This window comes from Syngnathus floridae, chromosome 13 (genome assembly GCF_059516105.1).
Source record: "Syngnathus floridae isolate MCC-2025c chromosome 13, RoL_Sflo_1.0, whole genome shotgun sequence".
NCBI lineage: Eukaryota > Metazoa > Chordata > Actinopteri > Syngnathiformes > Syngnathidae > Syngnathus > Syngnathus floridae.
In genome coordinates this window covers 5,889,196-5,906,495 of record NC_142425.1, presented here as the reverse complement: position 1 = coordinate 5,906,495, position 17,300 = coordinate 5,889,196, and the positions used below count along the sequence as shown (strand labels likewise).

The following is a 17,300-nucleotide window of genomic DNA, read 5'->3' as shown; positions in this document are numbered from 1 at the left end:
CTACATGGTCGTGTCATATGTGTGGCATGATATCAGGGGAAGGACAACGGCCATGACCATGTTGAAGTTTCTCTTGGCAAGATACTGAGCTCCCACTTGCTCCTTTCTGTACCAAGCTCACATGGATTTTCGCCAGATCCTCCACTTTTGTCCCACATTCCAAAAAAATGCCTGCTAGGTTACTTAAAGATTGCCTATAGATGTGAAGGTAAATTGTGATTGTTTGCATTTGTGTTTTCTGATTGACTGGTCTCCAGTCTAATGTGTAACTCATAAAGGCTCAAGACTCCAGCTTATGGAAAATCCGTCACCCCGTTACCAAATACAGTGCATGGGCCTTTTATTTTATTTTATTTTATTTTATTTAAATAAAATCCCGCCTTGCAAGGACAGGATTACAGGAAACTCAAACAAATACCTTTGTGTAAATAAAAAAACGCAACAGGATGTACAACAAAGGGCAGTGTGAGGTGAAATGTTTAAAATGAAAACTGCAAACAGATGGACACCCAGCTTTTACACAGGAAGCCTGTGAATCATTTCTAAAGCTGTAAACGAGAATAGTATATCATCAGCCCTTCTATATGTGTGGACTCTACAGTAATAAGTGTTGTTGCTGTCATTTCCTGAGAAAATATGCTACTTTATGTCTCTATGGTTTAGCTCATGATGAGTCATAACTGTTGCTCATTGGTAGATAACAAGCAACTCATACTCTCGAAACATGTAACAATAATTAATTTAAACCTTTAACAGCACTCAATACGACTTTTGACAATTTACATATTTATTCACTCATATTCAGCAGTACCAATGTATTACCATTGCATTTGATCATGTTTAAAAGCTACTCTTAGTGTTTTATAGATAACCTGGGGGGAAAGGGTTCTATTATCTCACTGTGAGCCAATCAGAGTCCATCTAGGACACTCAAGTTACCAGTAACCTACATTAACTCAAATTTTCAACCATATTTTAGTCTCTAGTATCCATCCATCCATCCATGCCAGTGGGACACACCCGGAACACCTCCCCAGGGAGGCATCCAGGAGGCATCCTAATGAGATGCCCGAGCCACCTCATCTGGCTCCTCTCAACGTGGAGGAGCAGTGGCTCTTCTCCGAGTCTCTCCCGGATGACCAAGCTTCTCACCCTACCTCTAAGGGAGAGCCTAGACACCCTGTGGAGGAAACTCATTTCGGCCGCTTGTATCCGGGATCTTGTTCTTTCGGTCGCGACCCATAGGTGAGGGTAGGAGCGTAGATCGACCGGTAAATTGAGAGCTTTGTCTTTTGGCTCAGCTCTCTCTTCACCACGACAGACACGTACAGAGTCCGCCTTACAGCCGACGCTGCACCGATCCGCCTATCGATCTCACGCTCCATCCTGCCCTCGCTCGTAAACAAGACCCCAAGATACTTGAACTCCTCCACTTGGGGCAGGATCTCATTCCTGATCCGGAGAGGGCATTTAACCCTTTTCCGACTGAGGAACATGGACTCAGATTTGGAGGTGCTGACCCTCATCCCGACCGCTTCACACTTGGCTGCGAACCGCTCTACTGAGAATTGGAGATCACGGCTTGAAGAAGCAAACAGCACCACATTGTCTGCAAAAAGCAGAGATGCAATGCTGAGGTTCCCAAACTGCAAACCCTCAACGCCTTAACTGCGCCTACAAATTCTGTCCATAAAAGTTATGAACAGAACCGGTGACAAAGGGCAGCCTTGGCGGAGTCCAACCCTCACTGGAAACGAATCTGACTTACTGCCGGAAATGCAGACCAAACTCTGGCATCGGTGATGCAGGGACCAACCGCCCTTATCAGTTGGTTCGGCACGCCATACTCCCGAAACACCCTCCCCAGCACTTCCCGAGGGACACGATCGAATGCCTTCTCCGAGTCCACAAATCACATGTGGACTAGTTGAGTGAACTCCAATGATCCTGCCAAGTCCGGTCCACTGTTCCACGGCCAGGAGGAAAACCACACTGCTCCTCCTGAATCCGAGATCCAACCTTCAAACGGACCCTCCTCTCCAACACCCCTGAATAGACCTTACAAGGGAGGCTGAGGAGTGTGATTCCTCAGTAGTTGGTACACACCCTCCGGTCCCCCTTCTTAAAGAGGGGAACCGCCACCCCAGTCTGCCAATCCAGAGGCATCGTCCCCGACGTCCACGCAATGATGGAAAGGCGTGACAGCCAAAAGAGCCCCACAACATCCAGAGCCTTTAACAACTCTGGGTGGATCTCATCCTCCCCTGGGGCCTTGCCTCCGAGGAGTTTTTCAACAACCTCAGTGACTTCGACCCCAGAGATTGGAGAGTCCACCTCAGAGTCTCCAGGCCCTGCTTCCACAATGGAAGGCGTGTCAGTAGAATTGAGGAGGTATTCTCCCCACCGACTCACGACGTCCCGAGTCAAGGTCAGCAGCACGCCATCTCCACTGTAAACAGTGTTGACGGCGCACTGCTTACCCCTCCTGAGACGCCGGATGGTGCACCAGAATTTCCTTGAAGCCGTTCGGAAGTCATTCTCCATGTCCTCGCCAAACTCCTCCCACGCCCGGGTTTTTCCCTCAGCAACCGCCGAAGCCGCGGAGTCCCACAGGCCAAAACGGCCCGATAGGACTCCTTCTTCAGCTTGACGGCATCCCTTACCACCGGTGTCTCTAGTATCTCACATATTTTATATAATTTGATTGCTGTTCTTAAACTTAAAAAACATAAGTCATATGTATTCAAGTTGGGGTGTAAACATATAAACTTGTACATTCACCTACTACATAAATGGAGCTGCTCGGCATGGCAGTCTTGCCAGGCATGTGGCTTGTCAGCCATTGTGTTCTTGTACGATTGAGCACAGTACACAAGCATGTGTTCAAACTATGGTGTTGGTAATACGGTGGTCAGGTGGCTGCTATAATACCACAGTTCCTTTAAACAATGTGGTTACAAGATACCTCTAAGCAGACAGAGAACAGAGGGGCTCTAAGGTTTTGTGATTGCATGCTGTGGTTTGTGTGGATGTGTGTGTGAGTGTTTGTGTGTAACCAGAGACAGTGATTAAATGTTTTAAAGTGCAGATGATCCAACAGGTGCCGTGGCTCACTGGCCCGAGTTCTCCTATCCCCGCTCTCTTGCCGTTGCCCCCTACAACCCATCACGGCTCCTTATTGGTCTTTTCTTATCCTGGATATTTTTAGCAACAAAGCTACATGACTACTGTCTGCACACACACAAACAAACACATCCGCTTTAACTCTCCTATTGACTTTTTTTGAAAATGAAAGCAGTCTAATGAGCAGCTGCAAACAACTGTTGAATAAGTCATACGAAATCAAATAATTTCAAATCTAACTCAAATAATAGATGTAATATAAAGTAAAGTTGAGCGACAACGATGAGCAGTGCCTTAATGCCACCAGTCACTGATACGATACATATTACACGGCATGCCAGTAAATTCAAACATAACGTTCCACAATGACAACTGACAAACATAGAACAACTCAATAAAAACCCTAACTGGAAACTTTCTTCTTGTCTTCCTAAATGATTGAAGATTAACTATGGGACAGAGTCAGTGACCTCTTTAGTAGGTATGCAGGTAGAACTGCCACCTAGAAATGCATTGTCATTAACACAATTTATTCCCCCTTTTTTTTTTTAATAAAACTGTTTTGTTTGCAATAATTGAGTGAGTTCAAATACAGGGTCATGGGTGATATTGAGGGGAAAAAATATCCTAAACTCATAATTAAGGAGATAGCAATGTTCAGATTATACTATCACAGCAAAACAATGTAAATGGGAGCCGAATAAAATTCTGACTTGTGTCCTGTACATATAGAATCTTTGTGGAGGACGGTCGAACAATGAGAGCATAAAAAAAGCATTACCGTATTTTCCGCACTATAAGGCGCACCTTCAATGAATGACCCATTTTAAATCTTTGTCCATATATAAGGCACACCAGATTATAAGGCGCACCTTCAATGAATGGCCCATTTTAAAACTTTGTCCATATATACATTTGGCCCGCGGGCTGGCCTTTGGACACGCCTGCTGTAGTGGCTTAATATTGGTCCATATATAAGGCGCACCTGATTAGAAGGCGCACTGTCGGCTTTTGAGAAAATTGGAGGTTTTTAGGTGCCCCTTATAGTGCGGAAAATACGGTACTTGGATCTCATGCGAATATTTGAGCAGAACCGAGATGAGGAATAAGCAATATCTGATTGAACACATATACATAAGTGCTTTGAATCTCATTATGGTGCAGCTGTGGGTAATGTGGTCAGCAAATTGTTTTGGGCTTTTTGTTCATCAGTCCTCTGACAATTTATCCGATTTAAGCTTTCTAGTCTTACATTTTTGAGTCCACTATGGGAAAAAAAAAAATCAGTTTTACTTTTGTAACTAAAGATCCAAAGAGCAAGTACGCATACTTTTAAGCTATAGAAAGTGGTGTGCAAGCATGTCATCACACAAGAATAGTAGGGTGACCGGATTGGAAGGGCCGCGGTCATATAGCAATTTGCACTTAAGTTGACTCCACTTGTCATGTGACAGGGGACCAAAATCACACAGAGAGCAAAGAAGTTGAAAGGAGTGTGGAAAATATGGTCACACTCTCTTTAGTCAGCACTACCCACTGCTTTCCATCATCAAGAGAGAATGACGGGCAAAGAGAGAAAGTGGTCGTGAAATGAGAGAGGGGGAGCAAGGAGAGAGAGAGAGAGAGAGAAAGAGCAAGGGGGTGGGGTGCTATGGATTAACTGTCCTTCATGCCGAAAATATACATCCCCAGGCACTTGCCGTTGAATTATTAATTCAAATTTGTCAGAAAAAGAATAAGAGGCGTCTATTGACGGGGAGACGGGCCCTTTAATGAGACCATTAAAGGGGAGGCTTCCCACAACAGGCACCTTACCGACTGCTGCAGGAGTTTTGGGGGCGATGGGGGGGGATTGTGGGCGAGGTACTTGACCCCCCAATGATTTTCTGTCACTTTATCATAAACAAGAAAGGTTGACTTGCCCCTCCACTCGGCAAGCCCTCCCACAGCTACTAAACAAACCCTGTGTATAATTAGCCAAGGGGCGCAAAAGTGCACTGAATGTAAACAAGGTTATAGAGAGCACGACAATATCATCTGCCACTATATTGGTCTCGGTGAAAAGAATTTCACTACACTTGAGGTAAATCTAATGTTTTTGTTTAATCCAAATGAGGCGTTCCGTGTAAAATTTATGACCTCATTGTCCTGTCATGAACTAACAGCATTTGCACCTAATTGTCCTTTAGAAGATTAGGATAGTTGCGATAATATTAGCAAGGTGAGTTAGAAGGGTCCTTTAGGTGCTTCTGTTGGGGGGTAGGGTCAAGAAGGTGAGGAGGGGGAAGAGGAGAAGGACCTCAAAGAGCAAGTGGCTTCCTTGCTGATTCGTGACTCTTGAGTGTACCTCGGGCAAATTGATTTTCATTATCCTGAGACAATGTAATATTTTCTTTGAACTCAATTCAGAGTTTTAATTAAACCTCAGATACATGTTTTTTAACATGGGAGAAAGCCAGAGTACCTGGAAGAACATGCTAATGAAGCAAAGACCAGAACTGAGACTCGAACCAGGAACTTTAAAACTGTGAGTCAGACGTGCACACTGCTCACCCACCTGGCGGCCAATTTTGGAATCATACGAAACAGAAAATCAGCAATGAAATAAATGTTGAAATAATGCATCCTTTTCAGACTGCTAGCTCCCAGGTGAATCCATCTGTTGGAGCAAAGCTAAGACAGGAGCATCTGATCCAGCAAGTAAATTCACTTCAGGACAAATCCCCATGCACCTTGCAGCCAGCATAGACAATGAGGAAGCTCTTCTCTCTCGCTTTCTTCTGCACAGAGCGCCTTCTCTCTTGTTTATTTTATCACACCTCAGGCACTTTTGCCTCTATTCCATCTCTTGACCCCTCTCAATTGCCCACCGACCTGTCCTTGGGCGACAGAACAGAACAGACTGCTACCTGTTAACAGCAACAGCAATGTTGTCAGCCAAACTGTAGCTTTAACCTAATACGTACATCCCCAACTGGACTTGACTCAGTTCTATTTCAAAGCTTCATGACAACACATCTCTTGACTGGTTAACGGGACTTTTTGATGGCTGGATAGACAAATTGAGCCTTCATATTTGTTTTTGACATGCTGACAAATACCCTTTGTGGGTGAGAGAGAAAGGAAGTGTGAGACGTTTGTAATTATTTATTGCTCATGCGGAGGATCGTCAGCCTCTGGACAATGGGCTGGATATTAGCTGGAGGGCATGTGCCTACAGTAAATTACTGTAAACCAGCACAATGAGAGAATCACAGCAGAGGATAGCTTGTGTTCAGAGCTTAATGAGGCTTTTTCTTGAATGTATAAGAAGTCCGAGTGTGATATTTGTCAGCTTCTTACAGCCTATTAAATATAGATGTGGGCTTTCAAGGGCACTTGTGGCTGTTTGTCAGTTTTCCCAAATAGTCGTGATAGGTCAGACTCCACTGAAAATAACACACAATATTTATCTTTAAAAGGCTCAAAAGGTGAGATTAGGGAGTATTTCCTGGTTACTCCAAGAAAACTGCATCTTATTCAAGACCAAATTATGATACGGTATTTAACTTTAACTTTTTAAATTTATCAAGCCTCTTCCATATGTTTGTGTCACAGTTAGAGGGGAATTAAAGTGTTCATCTATTTTCCAGACCACCTCTCCTGTTCAGGGTGATCTGAGGCCTACCCCGACTGACTTAGAGTGAAAGGACTCCCTAGCCTGGTTGCCGGTTAATCGCAGGGCACTTAGACATATTCACACTGTCACTGGGTGAGGTGAACACTTAGACCTACTACACAAATGCATTTTGATGTCAGTCATTATGGTGTTACTCGGAGCACTCAGTTTTTAGTGGTAGTATATTTTTGACCATTGCTGATGATTTATCATTCACCAATTCTTAATTGAGTGCTCAGAATTTAATTGATAAGTGTCTATTTCATCGTAAACATCAACATTCAGTTGCTTAGAGCTCAATGAGATGATTCAATCTCTTCCCGTGTACTGAGCATGTCTGTGTATCCCATTAGTCTCCAGTGCACTGAATCTGACAGAAACCCAATTAATTGTTAAGAACCGCACACAGCACCAGCCGTAGCCCTGGTTTTTATCCGGTTGAAAAGGAATTCCCCAAAAGGGACTCGGAGGAAAACAAGTGTGCTGAGTTCTCCAGGGTGCAACGCGTTTGCCGGCAAGCATAAATAGAAAAGATCTTTAATGGCCTAATGGCGCAGCACGATCTCCTGCTAAGGAAAGGTGCATGTTCATGTGAATTGTAAGTAGAGTATTGATGGGAGCTGAGGGGAATGTTGTCCAACTCTATGTGCATGTGTGTGTGTGCGTGCGTGCGTGTATGGGGTTGGTCTCACAAGTTTATGGTAGTGTGAGTGTCAAGCTGGGGGTGAAGGATGTTGTGATATCCTACCACAATCTCAACTAATGGATCAGGGCACTGTCCCATAACTCAGTGAGCTACTTAAGCGATGACATCAACCATGCGGCTGTTGCCCCTTGTCCCATGAGTTTATTTGCTTTGATTGCCCCTGCTGCTCTATTTGTTAGCGCCAATGTACAAACACACAGATGCAGACGTGAATGAAAACACACCACTACATGTCACCAAATGTAGCTGCACAGTCCTGACTTGGTCCCTTTAACCTACTCAGAATCAACGGTTATCAGGTTCTCGTTTGTTCCCGCCCTCTTTTCTGATTGGAGCCAAACTGCTCGATGGATTAATAATGAATAAAGTAGCTCAGGACATTGCTGAGCTGATAACAACACAAGTGGGATGCAATAAAGAGGCCCGGACTCTGGTTCAAGTCCTCTTGAAAGTGCCGTAGTTGTAGTAAAAGGTGCTCCAGCTTTGATAGGGTCGTATAAAAGGCCTTTTGGAAGGCCAGCGCCTGATGGCGGAAGTCACTTGTTTGTCTACTGGTTTACTGACAGCGCTTGACTCAATATCTGTTTATGGCCCGCCAGCTTTTATGTGTTGTTTTGAAACCCAGAAGGAAGCAGATGTTGTGACATTTGAAAGGAGTGAATCGGCAGCATATGACACGGACATTTATTGATTTGGGACACTGAAAGTGAAAGAACATTGAGTTATTTTGTCATGTTACCCTGCCAGGTGGATGCTCGTACCGGGAAGTCATGACGGTAAATTGTTGTGTGATGAAGGAAGAAGTAAAAATTATTGTCTCTGAGAAATTGTGCCAGGCCAAAGTGGCCTTATAGTAGCAATCAGTTCATGTGTTGAAAACCAGTATTGTGGAAAGTCTAAACTAGAATTCTACTTCTCAGGAATTTGTCTAAAAATATGTGAAGATAACGTGGATGTTTTGCTTATATTGTAGCGACAACAAAAGTATAACAGTTAAACACTGTCAGATAGATTTTTCTTTTTTTTTTTTTAAAGTTACATATTGTGGAATTAAAATAATTCTTAAAGTGATGTCAATAGTCCAGAATGTTAACATATTATCTACAACATTGCCTTAACATTTCTAATGGTGTTAACGATTGATTTTCTAATTTCCTTTTTAATCTTAATAGGTATGTCACTTTTGACTATTTTCGGAATCGATTATAATCGATTATTCCATCAATGGAATAAAATAATGACATTTTGTTTTTCATTAAAATGTATTACAAAACCGAAATCTTCTTTATGAACCAATTGTTTATTTAGTGCTAAAAAACAATTGACAATTAAGCAATATATTGTGAGAGGGATTGATGTACTCTTCTCACCAACCTGTTTGAAATTGATTCAGTTACTGGTTCAGTGATTGTTTTCCAAAGTCAAAGCAGATGTTTTTTTTTTTTTTTGATTAAACACAAAATATAATGAGGCTGCTTTTATAAAGGACAGATACCATATAATATTGACTGGTGAGAGGATGAAATCAGAGGATTTGGACAATTTTAAGTTAAACAGTGGCTCATTACGTAATGATTTAAATAGTCATCCATTAATTTGATAATTATTTGATCATTGTCGATTAGTCAATTCATTTTGACAACTCTAAAAATTGACATATGTACGTAGACCAGTATCACGGAACTGAATGTATTCGGTTTTAAAGGCTTCACTGTAACAGTTTGTGTGTGTTACCTTGGGCAGGTTGGAGGAGAGAGCGTGTGTGTGTGTGTGTGTGTGTGGGGGGGGGGGGGGGGGGGGGGCAGTATAACAGAGTAAAAACACACTCTTGCAGCGTGGTAACGTCTAGTCTTCAAGTCTAATTAAAAGGCACAGCGGGTTCGGAGAGGAGAATTGTGTGCGTGTCTGTGCTTTTTCATTAGGTCACTGACTTCAGTGTGATCACCCGTCAAATGGAACAATGTATTCTGCGGGACCTCAGGGTTTCCATTTGAGTATTCGGACGCAGCGCTGCGATGAACTGTGGCTGTTTAATGTGTAAAAATTTTTTTGATAATTAGTCCCACTGTGACTGAACGATGAGTTAGAGGAAGAGGAAGGGAGGGGGGGAGAGGAGTGGCTGAGGTGAGGGGGAGGTAGTGAAGAAAAAGGAGAGCACTTAGCACACTTAATGCTTCGACCTGACTCTGTCTGGAGATTTGTGATCAACTGTTTGCTTTTTGATTTGTGTTTTTTTTATTCTCTCTCTCACTCATTATGTAAATATAATTTATTTTGACCACATAAAAAATTGAGGTTTTGTTCTTTAATATTTTTTTTGTATTCATTACATTTGCAAATTATAGACAAAAAGCAAACCCCTCATATGGAGACCCTCATTCATTATTTTTTCAAAAGGGCTACTGATAATTAGCAATTAAAATGTGGTCCTTTTGCCTCAATTTCGCCCTAATCAGCTTGACAGAGAGACATACTTAACTCTTCGTAGTAAATCCCTCCCCCAACTATCTATGCACACATACACGCACGCGCGCGCACATGCTGCCCGTCTCATCTTAGTTATCATGTTGCCATGTTGTTGCAGAAGCTCAGTGGTTTTTCTCGCTAATTGGTTTTCTCGCTTGCTGGTTCTATCACACTAAACAAATAATATGGCAGTCATGCAATGACCATCAGATAGCAGTTTATAAAACACACAGACATTGTTTTGGGGATATGAAACTAAACGTTTGGTGCCTAGATTTTAGAAGGCCATGTGACATACTTGCATTTTGTGTAATTATAAGATCTCATGTCAGAGGGCTGAAGGGTCGATGGAACAATTTTTTTTGTGCATTTGCCCGACAAATTCTGTGTATTAATCAATTATCAAAGGATCGAGCTAGAGCTAGCTATTTTGTATAAGTTTATTTTATGCCTCCTGCTTGGCTGGAGCAGTTTTGGAGTCTCCTGTCTCTTCCAGCGTGTACAAAGCAATGTCCATAAAGGCATGGTTGGATAAAAACACCCCAGGGATGAATTGAACAGAGATTGTGAGCCAGGTTCTCTTTGGGGTCCAACATTTGTAACCTCTGACCTCACACATGTTCTTTTAGACAAACGGACAACAGTTTCCACAGACACACTCCAAATATAGATCGTCATTTCAAATCTGACTGGTAGATCTGAAAAAAGAAAGTAAGCTTTTTATCTCATTTTATAGCAAATCAGTAACTTTTTTTCATGCATCATTGTAAATGTTTTATTTTTCTATTCCACATTGACCTGCATATAACATCCCTACGCAACACTCGTGCCTGTAGTGTACGTAAGTCCTCATTAGAGCTTGGCATCAGCGCCGACGCTGTTTCAGAAGTGTGGCCACGACTCACACAGCTGAGTGACAGCAGGAAAAAGCATGTCGTGTATGTTTGGAGTCCCTCTTTGTCACCCCCTCCTACCACCCCCCACACACACAGCCCTTTCCTGTCCTCGTCTTGGCCTTATTTAGCCCCTCGCCGTGTCACACAGAGGTCATGGTGAGCATGCACACAATGCACACCAGCTCACACATGCAACAAAAGCACCGACACACATGCATACAGATTGCAATAGCATGGTAGAGTGCATCATAGATGGAAATGCCTTGAGGGAACTGCTTCTCATACTCTAGAGCTCATTAGCTGCTGATTTATCTCTCCCTCCTCCCTGCTAATGCTCTGAGTCGTGTAGGTGTGTTAGCGAGTAATACAATGCTAGTGAAGGAGAAAGAGTGTATTTCCAAGGCTTAGCGTCTAATCATATATATGTCTGGGAATTAAGAGAGATCAAGTGAATGCAAAGGGATGTCAGTATATGTGCATTTATTCCATGGTTGCACATGTGTGTGTGTGTCTGGAGGTGTCAACGAGAAACAGGCACACTGTTGTTCTCCATTAGCCTGTATAAGCACATCCAACCTGAGGTCAAATATATTAATAAAGGATCTCGCACACACACGCACACCCACACACAGACATGGGATAGTCGCTTTGCCATCTCATTAAAAATTCTTCAGCCCTGCACTTCGTGATCATGACAAATACACACCGCTGTAGTCCACCATTATCCATTTAGCACATTTTCCACTTGTCTTGCAATAATCTGTAGGAGCCCCCAGTGAGCTTATTATTGTTATTTCCAAGGAAAATTGCTTGTGGCAGCACACACAGGTAGGATTTGGGGGGTTAAAGTTTGAATTTGCATCAGGAGCCAACAATGAAGGAAAGAATCTACACTAAAACACTAGCACTCTTGTTGCACTCTGCAAATGTTCACTTCTTAGGGAAGTCACTTATTTATTATGACATTGTTTTGATATGACAAAAAAGGATGGCTGTAAGTCTGCCCTACATAATTTATTGACTCAAGGGAATTGATTCTCAGGAGGACCTTTTTTTTTTTCTCTCCCCATCCCTTTTTTTTAATGCCTTCACCTGATTCCTTCAACACAGTAGTCCCAAGAGATAGCTTTCAGCAAAATAATGGGAAGTAGCCTGTTTTGTCATACAACCAAACAATTCAACAAATGAGGTTATGAGTGACTCATTTTTGGCTTTGCATTATCGTCACAATGCCATGCTAAACAGAGATGTCGTTTGAGAACCAACATTGTTGCATTTAGTAGGACATGGTGGCAATGGTCATGTGGTTAATGAAAAATCCAGTGACTCTGACGTTGTCTTTTCTTACTTGCGTAGATGTGAAGAATCTGGAGAACTTCCACCTGGTAGAGAGCGTTCAGGAGCAGGTGAACGCGGCGCTGTTGGACTACGTCATGTGTAACTACCCGCAGCAAACAGACAAGTTTGGTCAGCTGCTCCTGCGGCTGCCAGAGATTCGAGCCATCAGCCTGCAGGCCGAAGAATACCTTTACTACAAACACCTGAATGGCGACGTGCCCTGCAACAATCTGCTCATTGAAATGCTCCATGCCAAGAGAGCTTAGGCGGGAACATCTGCTGGACACCTCGTGAGGAGTGAGGCTCCAGCCCAAAGTGTTTTTATTTAAATCCACCTCAGCCCTGTGTTGATTTTGTAAAGACGGAAAGCTGTGTAAAAACTCGAGAAATCTGCACAAACTGAGGGTGCACACGTAGGAACAAGAGGAAAGAAGTGTAGTCACACAGGACACCAAGAGGAACACTTGAACTTAAAGACTCAATGTTTATAACAACAGTGACTAAGAAAGACCGTTGTATAGGATGCGGACTTGTGTTTAAATGCTTCTTTTAGCTCTGGTTGGTACTGTACAGACAAGCATTCATGTGGTCGACCAAAGCGGACTCCTTACCTGCGATCACTGAACTCATGGATACAGCAGCGGCAGCTTGACCTGACCAAAAAATGTGAGAAATGACTGTTAAGGTAAGAAAGAAATGTCCCTCCATGATCAAAACAGTACTACTCCAGTAAGAGAAATAATTTGGTGGGTGTCCTTATTTCACCCCTTTCAGTCATTCTATGTACTTCAGAGGGTCAAATGTTAAATACATATAGTTATTAATATCAGCAAAAACAATAGCATATTGACATTTTTCCTGCAAAAACACACTTAATTTTACAATTTTATTAAACAAAAAATAATGGAACAAAACAAACTGTGGTTTTGGATGTGGTTCTAGCCGGCCTTTGCCCAGAAAGACCAAAGCTTGCTGCAGATGAAGGAAATTACACAAAACCTTTATAATCAGTATTATTTAAAATAAAATGCAAAAAACAAAAAAAACTGAAAAAAAATATTGTGATGTCACAGTTATGTGAGTCATGCCTTATTTCATTACCATGCTAGCTAACTGTGCAGATGTGAATGAAAATATGTACAAATATATATAAATAAAGTATTAATGTTGTAAAATTAACACACAAAAAAAGAATAATTACAGGTGTTTACATTCATGTGGTAATAAGGGAGACAAATGTGATGATACATTAATTGCAAAGCAATGATTTCCTAAAAAGATGACATCATTGACATTGAAAATAGTTGCTTTCTTTCTTGTTGTTGTGTGTACAGTGCTTTAATTTTAGTTTTAATCAGTACTTAAATTATGTCGTGAGACACTAAAATCATTAAGGAATCACACATAAAGTATTCATTTGTGTCTGCTGGCATTCAAACATCTCTGTCTCTTAAGTATTGCTGTATAGGTTTCAGTTTCTTGTTCCAGTTTTTTGTACAACTTTTATTCATTATTTAGAGTGCTTTACCTTTTTGATGTACAGAATGTCACTGGTTACACTTAATAATGAAGATAATTTATTGCGTCTTTTGGGTTCCATCTTTGTGTTACATGACGTGAGGTTTCGGCGCCACAATAAATTTGTCTACAGTCGAATGTTCTTGTTTTGTTTTCACAAACTGGGAACCAAGGAAGCAATTTTACATGCACAATACACTGATCTGAATGTAATTTGAAGAAAACAAAAATTATATATTTTTTGTACCAGACGACGTTGTTTAAATGGTTTTAGTCTTACAGCAGAATCGGGGAGGAAAAAGGGCTGAAGAATTCAGAAGAAATTACCATTTGCTTCGACGCAGACTGGCCCTATTCACATACATTGTGAGATGCCAAGTTATCATGGATTCAATTCTTTCTTTTTGAAGTTTGACACATGACACAATTTTAAAAACACAAGAAAGTGAAACCATTTTATATAATATACACAGATGTGTTGTATATAAAGGGTGTATAGTAAAATGAGTGTATAGTGACATGAGAAACAAACATGAGAAATAAAGAGCATCGTAAAGACGTTCTAAGACACAAAAGATATATACGTATGTACGTAAATAACATTATCACACACAAAGGGTTCACAAAGATGCTCTATTATTTCATTAAAGTGTTAATTTGTCACAGTACAGAGACAGACCACTGACTAAAAAGTGACTTCAGACAAATGTTTAATCCCTGTTGTCATTAGGTAAGGTCAGGAGACGCTAAAAAAAAATTGTCTCTGGCACGCACGCACGCACGCACACAGACACACAGACACACACACACACACACACACACACACACACACACACACACACACACACACACACACAAACAAAGATTGATCCTACAATTTCAATATGATGGTCCTCGTTCGAGGAGTCAGGCCCTTCTATGATGAAGTTGAATTTCTTCTAGGTGAGAAGCAAGAGGCAGTAAAGTCGAGCTCCAAGGGGATGTGGAAACTACAATCAGCTGGTGATGCCTCCACTTGTGCAGGAGGTAGGGCCTGTGTGGGAGGAGGTGGGACTATTTATTTGCATTCAAGAATACAGGAGGTCGTTAGTATGAATACTAACAATGTACAGTGTATTGCATAAAATGTTTTTTTTTTTTTTAAAGAAACAGAAGAATCAAAAGCATTAAGTTAAAACAGTCAGGAGCCAAAGAAACCAAGTTCATGAATAACACAAACAGAATTTGCCATCTGATACAAGATTATGTATGCAAAATTATAATTAATAATATTCATCAGTCTGCCCGTATATGCATGTCCATAATGACTCAGGATAATGGAGGAAAGTTTGTGACTCAAATCCACATTACCTTAAAAATATTTTGGCATACATAAAGAAAATCTATGCTGAACTCAGAGAACTACTACTTCTACAGTTCCCCTTTTCTGATATATGAAACAATCCTAGTAGCACGTAAATGGTCAAATTAGCTTGGGCATCCATCTATGCGTTTTATATAATATGTCCAATTCAAGGCCAACTCCAGCCTATACCACCTGACTGTGCAAAATATATGGTACATTATTATAATTAAAATTTGAAGCTTGGGTCCATGGAGAAAACTTGCAATGACAACTTCACAGAGGCAACGATTGGGGCTGAGATTCGGACCCATAACCTGTGACTCTGAAGTGACATACAGTACAAACCAACCAGCAAGTGACAATATTTGCCAGTGAGTGGCATTATTTTTTTCCTGACTGTAGGGTTTACGGAACGATTTTCCTTCCCCCTCAATAACACAAAAGGATTGAGTGATCATCTGATAGATCTGTTTTCATGCAGCATAATGCATGCCGGTCAGTCATAGCTGGAAAAGCAGCTAGCTTCACTTTGAGCTTGGCTTGCAGAGCCTGACCTCTTGGTCCATAAATGCGTTCAACCTGCCTGCCTTCACTCGCTCTGAATTTGTATAAATAATGTATATAAATTTATCCACACACTCTAACAAGTGCAGCCTCAGGTGAAAATATTCAGAAATGCATGCTGTGTGCGTCCCCGAGGGTGGACATCAGCTCCAGACCGACCGAGTGCAAAGATAACCACATAGTAGATGGCGAGAGAAAAGGGGGGGTAGAAAAAACACATAAATAACTTGCCGAAAGCAACATTACACTCAACATCACTCACACACGCACACGCGCACACACACACACGCAAACACACACACACACACACAGGCATACACATGTAATGCTGTCAATTTCTAAACAGGCTTTCCTTTCCATCACACAAACAGCCCCAAGTTGTGTCTGCCAGTCCTATGTGAAGCTTTTAAACTCTGGAAGCTCGTCACTCATGCTTTCTGAGATGCGCCTGCATGACTCCTGCATGGCCATGTAGCAGGCTGACACAAATAGCAAATGGGGATACAAGAAGAAGTAAATTCCACTTGGGAAGTGAATTTCCAGATTGGTTGAGAATCAGATGAGTGAGGATACTTGATTTGGAAAAATGCACTACAAAAGGTTTAGCTGGATTAGATTATAATATAATGTGTGCACAGTAAAAAAAGTAAACTAAAACAAATTGGGCAAAAATTTAAAAAAAACTTGCCTTTTGTAATACAAACAATTTTAGCCATAATTTAAAATTATTTTAAGACATAAATACACCCATATATACTGTATTTTCCAGACTATAAATCGCTCCAGAGTATATAAATTGCACCAACCATAAAATGCATAATAAAGAGGAAAAATACATATATGAGTCGCACCAGAGTATACACGTAAGTCGCATTTTTGGGGGAACTTGATTTGATAAAATCCAACACCAAGAACAGACATGTCATCTTGAAAGGCAATTTAAAAAATAAATAGAATAGGCAACAACAGGCTGAACGGTACGGTATGCTAACATTACATAAACACATAAAGAACTGAGAACGTGCCTGACGTAACATATTAAGAGTTAGTCAAATAACCATAGCATGAATAACATGCTAACAAGTTTATCGAACCATCTGTGTCACTCCAAATCATTAAATCCAACAAAATCTTCATCCTTGGTGTCACTTATAAACAACTCCGCTAACTCCGGAAGTAGAATATGCAGCGCTTCCTCTTCTACGTGGCTTACGTCAGACTCATTGTCAGTTGCAGTTCGAATTATTCCACAGGCCTAGAGCGCCCTCATGCGGATTTGTGTGAAAATAACATGTGAAATGATATCTATTAATAATTTCACACATAAGTCGCTCCTGAGTATAAGTTGCACCCCTGGCCAAACTATGACAAAAACTGTGACTTATAGTCCGGAAAATACGGTACCCAAAATCAGACTTAATGTTAGAGAGCACGGGCACAGACTTTTCTGAGTCTTGCAATGAACTACGCATGTCTACTTTTTACACGGTCACATTGGATTTTCGGCTACAAATTATTATTATTATTATTATTATTATTATTATTATTATTATTATTATTATTATTATAATTATTACCATCATCACTCTCATGCTGAAAATTTTACCGTTCAGAGTTGTCTGCATTACTTGCACAAAAAAGTTATTTTTTGTAGGTTTTAAAACAATATGAATTTAAAGTGTGAAA

General features: G+C 41.1%; 2 protein-coding genes across 4 annotated transcripts in view; one reads left to right on the top strand and one right to left on the bottom strand.

Moving 5' to 3' along the window:
- Positions 1 to 13,843, top strand: part of nr5a2 (nuclear receptor subfamily 5, group A, member 2) — a 53,130-nt gene extending 39,287 nt beyond the window's left edge. Inside the window, exon 7 of the mRNA XM_088393685.1 lies at positions 12,206 to 13,843. Coding sequence (XP_088249811.1) covers positions 12,206 to 12,453 — 248 coding nt within the window. The 3' untranslated portion in view covers positions 12,454 to 13,843. The remainder of the gene's footprint in view (positions 1 to 12,205) is intronic.
- LOC148388310 (adhesion G protein-coupled receptor D2) overlaps positions 1 to 17,300 on the bottom strand; it is a 91,584-nt gene that overhangs the window by 23,690 nt on the left and 50,594 nt on the right. The window contains exons 24-26 of one of the 3 annotated variants that reach the window (XM_088393677.1): positions 14,581 to 14,738; positions 12,799 to 12,840; positions 12,198 to 12,357 (exon numbers count right to left, since the gene is read on the bottom strand). In XM_088393677.1, the coding sequence (XP_088249803.1) occupies positions 14,622 to 14,738 (117 nt within the window). In that variant the 3' untranslated portion in view covers positions 12,198 to 12,357; positions 12,799 to 12,840; positions 14,581 to 14,621. Of the gene's footprint in view, positions 1 to 12,197; positions 12,358 to 12,798; positions 12,841 to 14,580; positions 14,739 to 17,300 lie in introns of those variants that run through there. The other 2 variants (XM_088393681.1, XM_088393682.1) reach the window with 2 other exon arrangements.